The 12,179-nt window shown below is 40.8% G+C and overlaps 1 protein-coding gene across 1 annotated transcript in view; it reads left to right on the top strand.

The window, feature by feature from the left end:
* The window catches only part of plxna4 (plexin A4), a 236,378-nt gene that overhangs the window by 29,332 nt on the left and 194,867 nt on the right, over positions 1-12,179 (top strand). The window contains exon 3 of the mRNA XM_087180100.1: positions 10,883-11,065. Within this exon, the coding sequence (XP_087036226.1) occupies positions 10,883-11,065 (183 nt within the window). The remainder of the gene's footprint in view (positions 1-10,882; positions 11,066-12,179) is intronic.

The raw sequence follows: 12,179 nt of genomic DNA, 5'->3' as shown, positions 1-12,179 counted from the left end.
ATAATGATTTTATTTGATATAGTACCTTCCACAGAAATAAAATTCACAAGGTCCTTCACAAAAAGAACATCATACTCATACTTGTACGCACGCTTTTTAGGTTTTATAGGAAGTGCTCTACCATTAGATTAACGGTGAAGTCATTCATCCTATGTGATGAATAATTTGTGATAATGAAATATTTATATTTTGAGGTGCCAATGCTTTGGAATGTGAAATAATCAAATCATTGCAGTACAAAAGAATATGTGCAAGGTCACAAGTACATTTGGAGGACACAGGCCTGGGTAGTAACATAAAACCACTTATTCCTGACACTTGCGACATTTGTTGCTTTACACCATCTTTAAGAGGCTTTCAGTTGGAGTGGAAGAGATGGAAAGAGGAACCTGCAGAGAGTGGCATGATGGGTGAGAGAGCAGAAGAGAGGATAGATGGGAAGTGAGAGAATAAGGGGGATGCCTCCCCCAAATGGCCACGGTTGGCTGAGCCACATAATGCGTGCTCAACAGTATAAGTCTGCAAAGGGCCTGCATCCATAGATCATTGTGAAGTGGCATGTGACCTATAAAAAAAAGCGCTGCCTGTTCCCTCCATGTTCACTGTGTCAGCAGAAAAAAAACAGAGCAACAAAACAGCAGGATCGCAATAAATTCACACTGCTCTCTTCTCTCTCATCCTTGATTCATTGCTCACTGCCTATGCCACTCTTTTCTCCTTTGGCCTGTCCTTCTCTTCGTGTTCTTATGAAATGCTTCCCACCAACCCGTCTTCTCTACTGTGTTCCCCCTACATATGTCTGTCCTTCTGTCCTTCTGTCCCCTTTCCCGTACAGTGCTCTCCATAAGTATAGAGTGAAGTTCTGTTTCTCAACCCCCCCTAAACATCGAGGAAAAATCACAAGGTCGCCTGTAAGTCCCTGACGGGCCACGGCCATCCTCTCATCCCTTCTCCTAATGATCATTAATTACATGTCATTAACTAACATGCCACGGGCTATTCTTCCACATTTGTCATGTGCTATCGACTTCACATTCTGAATTCACTCCAATTAATTAGATTATTCTACTCGGCTGCTGCTGTTTCTTTGAGTCTTTTCCTTGATTTCTCTCACAGTCCCCCCAACACACATGATCATCCCTCCCTTGTTTCATCCTTCACTTGAAAGGAAGTCTTCCAATATGACATCCTCTGTCTTCCCCCCATGCTCATGTTTCATCTTGTTGACTCTTTCTTTTCTTCTATTTTCTTCTGAATTGAACTTAACCTTTGAACAGTGTTGTCTCCTGTGCTGGCCATCTCCATCCCTCCTCCTACTGATTGCAGAGCTTAATCAGTGGTTGGTTGCTGCTGCTGATGAGTCAGTCTCGGCCACATCCTCAGGAAGGGAAAGGCTAGTGGATTCATTAAGAACATCCAGACTGCCCCCCCCAACTTCACCCCACTCCATCCACATATCCGCTATCCAGCTTGCTGGCTGGCTCACTAATTAAATCTCCATACATGATACCACTTGCTAAAGGTCAGAATCCATCACAATATCATTATTCTGTGATTAAACAAGTCTCCTGCTTCCTTCACCATACTCTGCTTGCTGGCCTCTGCCTGAAAGCACTGACTGATTTGGGTGCCTTCATTCCTTTCCCCTCTACCTTTATCTTTTTGTCTGGCTCTTAAATACTCTTGTGTGCTCTGTCTTTTCCAACAATCAATCTCATAATTTTTGTTGCAACAAGTCCTCTGATATGATCAATAAGAGCGTATCCTGAAATAGCGCCCCTATGGCGAAGGGTCTACCGCACCTTCGTCCTTATGTTTACAGTAAATAACATGCGGTTAAACTTATGTAATGGTCACAGCTTTGTTTTGGGTTAGGCACAAAAACAACTTGGTTGAATTTAGGGAAAGATTTTGGTGTGGGTTTAAATAAGTACTTCTTTAAGGTTAGAGGACCATGGCTACAATCATAAACAGACGTTAAGGTTAAGGAGCTATCGTGGATTAAACAAATAACTGTCATTATCAGTTTCAAGCGGGAAATGAACAGCAGTCTGAAAATCCCTGTTTTTTATTTATTTATTTTTTTTTACATCCATCCACCATACTCTCCTCATATGCATACTGTGTGGCTATATATTGGGCAATCTGGCCAAAAGATGATGGGACAATCTTTTTGGGTAGAATCACAGACCACAATCTACATCCTGTTTCTGCTCTGATTTTATTGTGAAAATCTTGACTGGAAGTTGTTGTTTGTCTGCTTGCTGCTCTTCTTTCCTTCTCCTACAACGCTGTATCCGGTTTATGGTTCTGCCACAACCAATCACACGTTTTGGTTAGTTCTAATGGAATATTCATTTGGACAGCGCTGGTTTGCATTTATAAGATGCTGTATGAAAGTGTCTTGATTAGAAAGTTCACTTGCAGCTGACCGCTACACCAAACTCGCTAACGCAGAACAGGGACTGCTGTCCCCCCTTGCTGTTAGCGGGTTAGCTGTTTAACAGTTGACAATGGGCCAGTTAGCAGCGACTGAACTTTAAAAATGAAATATCTGAATATAGTACATTTTTAATGACGCAATCTGTATAATTCATCTGAAAAGTATGTATATGCAAAAGTAAGATCAACCCTAACCCGTCCATGATATGAGATCGTCAGGTCACCCACCCCTATAGTACTTCACTTTACTTCATCCTTTACTCACATCATAATTATGTAGATAATTATACCTAATAAACTGTCATCGCTGTAGTTGGTAATACATGCAGACTTATTTTTCACAGCTCATTTTTTATCACTTGAATAAAAACAGTTGTGGGTGAAAAATGAGATGGTAATAACTAGTGATCATTCCAAGAAGAAACGAAAGATTTGCTGCCAATATACAGTGAAGCGGAAAATATGGGTTAGGAAGTTATCTGAAACCTCGTTTTCTTTATGATATTAAGTTGTTTTGTTTTTTTTCAGTTCCTAGTTGGATTTGTGAATTTACTCTTTCCCCTTATCTCTGCATCTTTTACACTGCTACCTCTCCTGTGATATTCTTCTACCTTCTCTCTTCCGGATCTGCTTTAGTGATGTCTCAGTTTCATTCCAAAATCCTCATGCTGTTTCGTTTTGATTTGATTGTTTTCCCTAACCAATATTTATTATCTGTTATAGCTGCTCAGCTAACGGTTGGCAGGTGCGAGCATCCGCAAACATGGATTTACACAATATCACAGGCTTATCAAAGCCTGCCTCCTCACATCAAAACCTGCCAACAGAACATGCAAATAAATCAAGTTTGTTTCAGGCACTCCCTGAGAAGTATGTGCATAGTCGAGTATACCCGTACACACCCCAATATACACACATTTGCTGCATTTTCTCGCTTTGTTTAATATGAATATGCACTAATTTGCGCTGTCATTCCCCACTTTTCATTCTGTGAATGCACTTATGTGTCAAAATTGATGGCACACCTTTCCTGAAATGACCTCACTGTCAGGCATTGAACCAGCCCTGTGTGCGTGCCCACATATATATTCTTTCTTTCTTCAGTCCTAATCATTGTGACTGGTTTCGAAACAGTCCCGAGGGCTCCATAAAAGGGGGAAGTTAAATCTACTTGGTGACAGCTCTTGTAGTCCATGTCGACACTCTTGCATTCAAACTGAATATTGAGCATGATTCAGTCAGAGTGCTGCAAAAAATGCTCTCTCTTTTGGAATGCCCTGCGGATGTGTTAACAAAGTGGCAAAGAGCAGTGAACCCCAGCCATCAGAAACAGATTCACATGACTCCTGCTCTTACTAAGACAATGAACTGCACATTTGATCTTAGGAAGAAGAACAATCTTTTCATTTGATTCAGTTTTGACAAGAATATCTCCGTTTGTTGTGGAATGCGCTGTGTATGTATCTTCCCATCTCATTAACATGTCATTCTGTTTTTGTGAGATAGATGCTATTTTTTGCATCCACATATTTGATGTAAGTCACTCATCTTAACGCTGCATTGACTTGTCGAATGTATTTTGCCCATGACCTGGACACACTATAAATTTCATCCGAGAAATGTTTCACTGTTTCTTCAGCTCTTGCCAATATGTTTATACATGCGCAATCAAAAGTAATTGTGTGTTTGTAAGAATATTTGACCAGCATGGCTTTGATGCTGAGGCTTCTCTCCTTTGGCATTCTGTTTCTATCTCACCCATTCTGTTTCTGCCTGAATCGGGCATCTAAAAGGAGAAGAGCTCTCAGATGGCTCAATTGGGTATAAGATTGGACAGTTTCCAAAATAGACTGTGTTTTTGTGAGGAGGGAAATAGGAAAATCATCTATGGAGACAGGACACAACAGCTAGAAGGTTGTGATGAGATGCTGTTAGGACTGAATAAGAAAAAAAAAAACATAAAGAAGAGTGCAAACAGAGTTGGCAGAGTATTTTTAGTGAAGTGGGAGTGGAATTGTGCTTTGCACTGTGTGTGTGTGTTTACTTCGTGGTGTGTGTGATGGTGTGTCCTGTCACGCATTGGTAGTGTGATGGAAGGCACCATGGATCACTAGTCAGACAGACTACATCTTGGCACAGTAGCCACACACCACACACACACACACACACACACACACACACACGCACACGCACACACACACACACGCACACACACACATTGGCACACAAACTCTCTTACTCACAGGCACATAACCAAATGAGGGCTAGAGCTTTATTTAAATTTGCACTTTTAGTGGCATAAAAAATGGTACCAGATGTAATTGTTCAGCTTCTCACTAGTGTTGGCAGATCACAGATAATACCAAAGACATAGAGAAGTCATGTGCAGTTAACATAACTGATTGTAGCAGGTTCATTATATAAGTGCTAATTATAAAACCTGGTCTGTTGAGTAAATCATAACAATTAAAATTTAAACACTGAAATTAACTTATAATGGCTGAAGTTATTTGACTTTTTATCCTCCCAGTGTTTGCAGCAGTCTCACTGTGGCTACTCCAGCCATAAAGATATATTTTTTGCAAATATTTGACTCAAAACTATTTTGACATGTTACGCATTGTTTATACACTGCCAACCGAAGAGGCTGATGCTGTTGCTGAGTGACAGCTACTCTGATGTAGCATAGAAATAGTTGATATTTGATATAATAAGCGACATAAAACTGCTTCATTCAAATGGTCTGATTCCTCTATTGCCATGTACTAGTAAAATGTGAATAATATCTTGAGTTAAATATTCTATGCATATGAAATGAAAAGATGAAAATGATTTCCTTTAGAGGATGAGAGCTTACATACTTAAGGCGCCTTCAAATCATTGTGATATACATCTTGATATATAGCTAAAGTAATCAATACCGTTTAGCAGATGCTTTACTTCAAAGTGACTCACTGTTTCTGCAGGAGTCATACAGTCAGTGTTTTATTATAGTGAAATTGAATGTTGACATTATATCTTTGAATGAACACTGCAAAACCCACTTAGTCATGACATAATTCTCGAGTGCTGCCAATCATCCTGGTAGGTCGGTCATTTAGCACAGTAGGGCTAGAAGAAAATACTGGATGTGTAAGTGGCTAATTATACAAAGAGCAACCACTGGGATACATTTTTTTCATTTTACTCTTCCATTGTTTCTCTGTGAGGGGAGTTTCCCCATGTAGTCATGAATAACTCCACAGTAAACCAAGCTGTTTATAATAAACAAAGTGCAGAATCAGCATACTGAAATGGATTGGGGAAGAAAGTCATTGAAAGTGCCACATGCAGTATGATAACTGCAATAAAAAGGAATAGCTATAGGTGCAAGAAAGTGGACTCTTTGGAGCCTACAACATTTGAGCAGCGACATAGAGCGGCATGTCTCTGTGGTTTAATGTGTGTCATTAACTTTGTGAACTTGTAGCCAATGGAACGGGCCCTCAGAACAGTACAAGCCCAGATTAGGCCATACATCAGAGAGCGTTGGAGAGCGTATCTCTTTCAGTCCCCACTAATCGCATTGAGCAACTCTCTCTCTTACACGTGCGCCCACTGCCCCCTCTCTTTCTCTCCACTCTGTATCTGCTGATCCCTCTGCACAGTCCAGAAGAGAGCCCTCTTTGTGCTGGTCCTGGCAGGCAGACAGAAGCAGAGAGATGGATATGGCTAAGAGTGACCTGATTCTGCCTCACTGCCTGGCCTCTGTCCAAATACAGAGACTCTGCTCTCCTGTCCCTCTGTCTTTAGGGAGGAACCCTCTGTCTTTCTCCTCCATTGCTACGCTGTCGGACACAGGCTGAAATACCTACCAAGCCTGAGCAAGAATTGAGTTTCTAGGGGTAACAATGATAAGTTCATGAATGTCTGGATGGCTTTTTGGATTTCTTTTTGATAATATAACCAATGTAAACAGGGATACCTCTCTACTTGAGTTGACAGCCCAACTTGTAGTAATAATAGGATGAGAGCACTTCTATATGTATATTTGGTGAGTAATGTTGAAGCTATTTGTTCATTTAATTTTAATTTTGTTTTAGGTTTCGCATTCAATATTTAGTTTTTACTGTCTTTTGCTTTTTGGGGTGGGATTCACTATGTAGAACACTTACTCAGACTTCCTCTCTTGACTTTGGCCTCTAGTTGGTTAGATAGGTGAAGCTTGCTAACATCTCTGCACTGCTGCCAGGCTGTTCAATGGGTCTGGATCACAGAAGCCTTTGACAGCACATGTCCACATTTAGACATGTTTCTGAGCACATTTCAACCAAAAAAAGATTAGACAAAAGTGAAATACTATAAATTGAATCCGTGTGAGTGTTTGGCACCACATGTAATTTTTTTTCTTACTTGCAAACATGAACTTGAGACATTTTGTTGAGTTTCTGCAACAATTCATAATTTGTGTCTATTCAGAAGTTGGTGTAGTCAAATCTGTTCATGCAAGCATCTCATGAGGGAGATCCTTGTTAAAGACAGAAAAAAAGAAAATGAACAATCATCCATAAGGTTTTCATGTAGTCAGTCAATGCTTGGACAACTTGTAAAGCCCTGGCTATCAGAAATTAAGAGAGAAATGGTTGAGAGAAAAAACTGTGAAAAATTGTAACCCTCTTAGTTTAAAAATGCATTTAATAGATTGGGTGAGAAAATGAAAAGGTGCAGAAAACATGATAGAAGCAGTGACAGCATTGTCTTATTGGTAGACAATGTCAAGGGCAACACTGATATTATTTCGTATTCTGACTAGAGACGTCTTTGGCATCACAACTACAAATGTCATGTTTTGGTGGTGGTATAATGAAAATGTGTCTGCTTCCTGAAAGGGCTGACAGACAGAAAGTATATTTCATTAGATTGCAATATGCGGGACAGAGATGGCGGCTGTGATTGGCAACCAGCAGGAAAAAAAGCCCAGCATGTGTCAGTGACAAGAGATGAAAACACACTCGTACACTCATTTTCACACATAAAAAAGATTCTCGTCCTCTTCACATGCATCAGCCCTTACTTACGCACACACACTCCGATGTGTTGACGGAAACACACATAATGTGATTTTTTTTTTTTATTTATTCATTTTTATTAACGAAAACCACTTTTACTTTAATAATCAATCTTGGAAGAAGTGGCTGCACCTTTTACTATCTTTTGAGGAAGCATTCAATCATGGAGACCCCAAATATTACAAAGTATTCCATTTTGCCTCTGATAGACCCTGTTAACCTTTGAACCCTGGGACAATGAAGCTCCTTTATAACTGATGGCAACACAGAGGGGGTGTTTCTTTCTGTCACAAAAACAAGGATTATGAATGAATGCATAGAAAAACAGCTTTAGTGGTGATTTGGAAAAAATAAATAGCAAGCGGATGCTGGTGAAGATAAGTAGTGGCTTGAGGAACTGTCTTGATTATGAATCATTGTGTTAGAGAGGAGGGGCTGGTTAGCATGAAGAGTAACCCTGCAGAGCAGAGTGATATTTCACTGTGATTTTCACGGAGTGACCCTGATTCTCATGAGAGCACCATCAGTCTAACAGCAAGCCACAACATGACTTGTAGGACAGAGAGTGCATTCTTGACCGCAGCTCATTCTGAGAAGGTCGAGGGGGAAGAAAAGGAGAGGGTAGGGAAATCAGAGGAAACGTCTATTGTCCAAATTGTCCACTTAAATATGTTTATGTTGTGCACACATATATTCACCTTTGTTTACTCCTGTCTTTCTCCCTAATACATATGTTGCTGTTCCTTTTCTCTAACCACGAAATGATCTTGACCCAAATTAAAGTCATCTCTATTGATCATTCATACCGCTCCATATAACCCCATGTTATATCTTAAGGCTCACTGTAGCCTACACCGGCCATGTTCCATTTGTCTAATGAAAGCAGACCCCATATTTCTTCTGCAGCTCAGTCAGAGGCTTCTGATGATGATGGCCTTTAGTGAAAGGTTGTGAGGAGACATTTGGTGCTTGCAAGATTGATCAAGAGTCCAGGGGTACACTTGCAGGAAGAAAAACGGAGAATAAGACATAAACTAAAAGACCCTCTGCCCCCCGGAGCATCTAGCCTCTGACAGCTCAAACCACTTAGTAGTTGTAGATTTGAAATAGTTTTTTCACCTTTTCCTTCTGAAGTTGAGAGTTTTTGGCTGGATTTCAACATTTGTTTAAGTACTGGCGCCAGACTTGTGTCTATGGTGGCAAGTTTACATACATTAGTCAATTATAACAGACTATAGGATAAAATGTTAAACTGACCTTATGAATAGTTCCATCATTTTGCGAATATTACGAGCAATCTTTCATTACCAGCAGGCACTGTGAATGCAGCACAAACTGTCCAAGTGTAATAGGCCGGCTTTATAAAGTTTCTTTACAAATGCATCACAAATAAAGAAACCATCAGAAGAGAGAATGATGAATGAAAGGATGTTTTTCTGCCTTTTTATCTTTTACTAGTTAAACATAGCAAGGTAGAAAACATAATTTCATTCACTGTGCTCCTCAAAAGCTACTGGCAACTTTTTAGGGTGGAATGTTTTTTCTTGCGTGTTGCTCAGTACATGAGTTGACATTGTGAATCAATCAATACACCTTAACTTTGACCATTCCATGTTTTTATTGGCTCTCTTGCATGACATACGTGTTAATGATGATCGGATCTTCAAGCATATAAATATGGGTATGAATTTTAAATGCATTATGTGATTATGTGCAAATATGCGATTTCCTCAATTGGAGGAAAAAAGTGACGTTGCGGTCTAGCAGCACTATACACCTATGTTGGTTGAGTGACACCCTGAATGACAGGCACACAGAGGGGGCTGATAGACAAATGACACAACAGAGCCTGTAAAAACTTTACAGATTTATGGACAGTCCACTGATTGAGCAGCCGACAGGGATTTGTCTTGGTATGCCGGATGGCCACTCCAACTATGAAAGGTGGTGTGCGTCATATCTATCCGACTTAATGTTAGTTGAATCTTCTAGCTTCTTTCTTTTTCTTGTCTTTCTCTTTCCCCCTCACCTTGGCCGGGTGTTGCCATGTGTCTCTATTTTATCTGTTGTTTCAAATTAAAAGCCCTCTGCAGAGTTGTAATTACAACTTCATGACATTGCAGCAGCGGCAGTAATTTTTCATCGGCTGTCCGACGCTGCAAAAGGTTTATGAGTGAAACACGGCTGTTCATAATGTATTACAAGGGTTTCATTTCAAACATTCAACATTCAAATTGGTCCACAACGAATCGCTTTTCATCAAGTCATCACAGTAGCATGTGGATTTCATACCTCACACCCACTATTTCATCTAACTACTGATGTTTGCTCTGCATTTTGAAAAAGCTTTGTGTCAACTGCCAAGGCATTTTTTCCTCACAGCAACCCACCACATTGCGAAGCTATTAATCAAGCAGTGCTTGCTTCAGTCCTAAACCCAGTGTTTCAGATCCATCTATACACACAGAATAATGACCAATCCCCAGCACCATTATTCTCTTATCAAAACCCATAAGTCATTCTGCCCACAGTGACTGGTATGAATATCCCTGCAGGATAAAACACATGCATGCAAAACACAAACTGTAGAGAGGCACAAAACATGAAACACACCCATCTGTATATAATCACAAAATCACAGTAGCGTGTCCTCATAGAAAGCATAACAGATGATCCCCCATCAAGAGTTCTAATTCTCCTTATTCTCAATCTGTTTTTTTTAATACTTGTATATTTAGATGCATAGCGGAGATTTGCCTCAGAGCTGTGTGACGGTGTAGCACTATTTTTTTTATTCACCCAGTTCACTTTGAATCATTTCACAGTGAATATCTTGCGGCACAGGCATTTCTGCAGTTGCTGTTGCATTGGGTGGACAGTGGGGAATTGTGCCTGACAGAGCAGCCTCTGGCGTTATTACTAGCTAGAGCCTGACTGCAGTCTTCTTCCATCTTCATCTCTCTTAGTTGTTTCCACATTTTCTTGCATGTGGACCAGCAGATGCACACACGCATACAAATGTTCACACTTTCTGTCACTCACATACAAAATCCTTCCCCTTTGTTCTCCCCATATCGATTTCTGTCCCTTGTGGAAACACTCACACACTCAGACACAAGGTATTGATTAGTATTTTTTATTAATCTTGAGCTCAGTTGTACTTTTATCTGGAATTGTATGCTCAGTACAGAAATGCACTGAAACCTTTCTCCCTGTGTGGTGTACAGCTCTTTTCAAAAATTGAAAAGAAGCCACGCTCTTAAGTGTTTGCTCAAGCATTGCCTTTCACCTTGAACATGCTTTTGAAAGCATTTTTAAGCCTAGTTTTCATGAAAACTGAGTCTGATTTGTGTTCAACTAACCGCTCTTCTTCTTCTTCTTCTGCACTGCAGCTCTTGACCATCGATGATGACTTTTGTGGCCTCGACATGAACGCACCATTGGGTGTGTCTGAGATGGTGCGTGGCAGGCCTGTTTTTTCTGACGCTGTCGACAAAATGACCTCCGTCATTGCCTACGTCTACAAGAACCACTCGCTCGTCTTCGTGGGCACAAAAAGTGGCCGAGTCAAGAAGGTAAGGAGGAGGAATATAGGATGATGGCTAGCAGAGATTTGGTTTCCCTCAGTTAGAATGTGGAGTAAGGGCTGGGAATTGGGGACTGCTGGATTGGAGGAAGGATGGTAGTAGTAAGGCAGATTGACTTTCAGGCAAATCAGCTGAGTCGGCCGTATTTGCAAGAGGCAGAGGTGTATGTGTGCATGAAAGTGAGGGAGAGTGAAAGGAAGTGTGTGTACTTCACTGTGGAGAGAATTTGTGTGTGTGTGTGTGTGTGTGTGTGTGTGTGTGTGTGTGTGTGTGTGTGTGTGTGTGTGTGTGAGAGTTTGAGGAAGGGGGATCAGGAGAGCCCCTAAGGGGGTTTTATTCCTAGAGCCAAGCCTATCTGATATCTCTCAACATCCTCCTCATCCACTGCACCATATATCACACATACACTCGTATACACCCAGTATCAGGAGTATCCGCTGTACTTTTCCTTCACTTTGGACCCGTATGATATCCAGAGCCCTGGGGGCAGATTGTAGCACACATCAGCATGTTGCAGAACTTGCTAGACAGCACAGATCAGCATGTTGCAGAATCGATTAGGCAAAGTTTTTTTATCTGTTTCTTGAGGCAAATTGAAGGATCAGAATGGGATGAAATACATCATTTATTAAGTGATTTAACTGCATTATGTACTGTATCAGTACAAGAGGCTTTAAGTCACATTTTTTTTGACATTTTTGTTTACTAATTTTGTATACTAACCTAGATTATTATCACATTATTAGTCATTAGGGGAAACAAAACTAGGCTATGCCGGCTTTGAAGCTCCTGTGGAATTGTGTTAGCTGTAGCATTTGTGAACATCTCTGACCATAACTCTCTCTCCCTTGAAAAACATGTCACACTCTATGTGACAGCAGAGCCCTTGGCTAAACAAGATTTGTCCCCTCACAGTTAAACAGCACTGGATAAGCTGGGTTTTGGCGTGTTGTGGCTTCCACCTTAGATTCCCCTCATGCTCCTGTGCCCTCCCCCTGTGTGGCAACCCTTTTCTGGGCTAATGGGATGATGCAGTGCTATTAGGTATGATACAAGGGTGGTAGCTCCTGTGCTTTTAACCCCCCCCCCCCCCCCCCCCAAA

Source organism: Seriola lalandi, unplaced genomic scaffold (assembly GCF_002814215.2).
Source record: "Seriola lalandi dorsalis isolate HSWRI2012SDOR001 ecotype SW California unplaced genomic scaffold, Sedor1 jcf7180002054889, whole genome shotgun sequence".
In the NCBI taxonomy this organism is placed as follows: domain Eukaryota; kingdom Metazoa; phylum Chordata; class Actinopteri; order Carangiformes; family Carangidae; genus Seriola; species Seriola lalandi.
The sequence above is the reverse complement of the archived record's forward strand: the minus strand, read 5'-3'. Positions and strand labels throughout refer to the sequence as shown.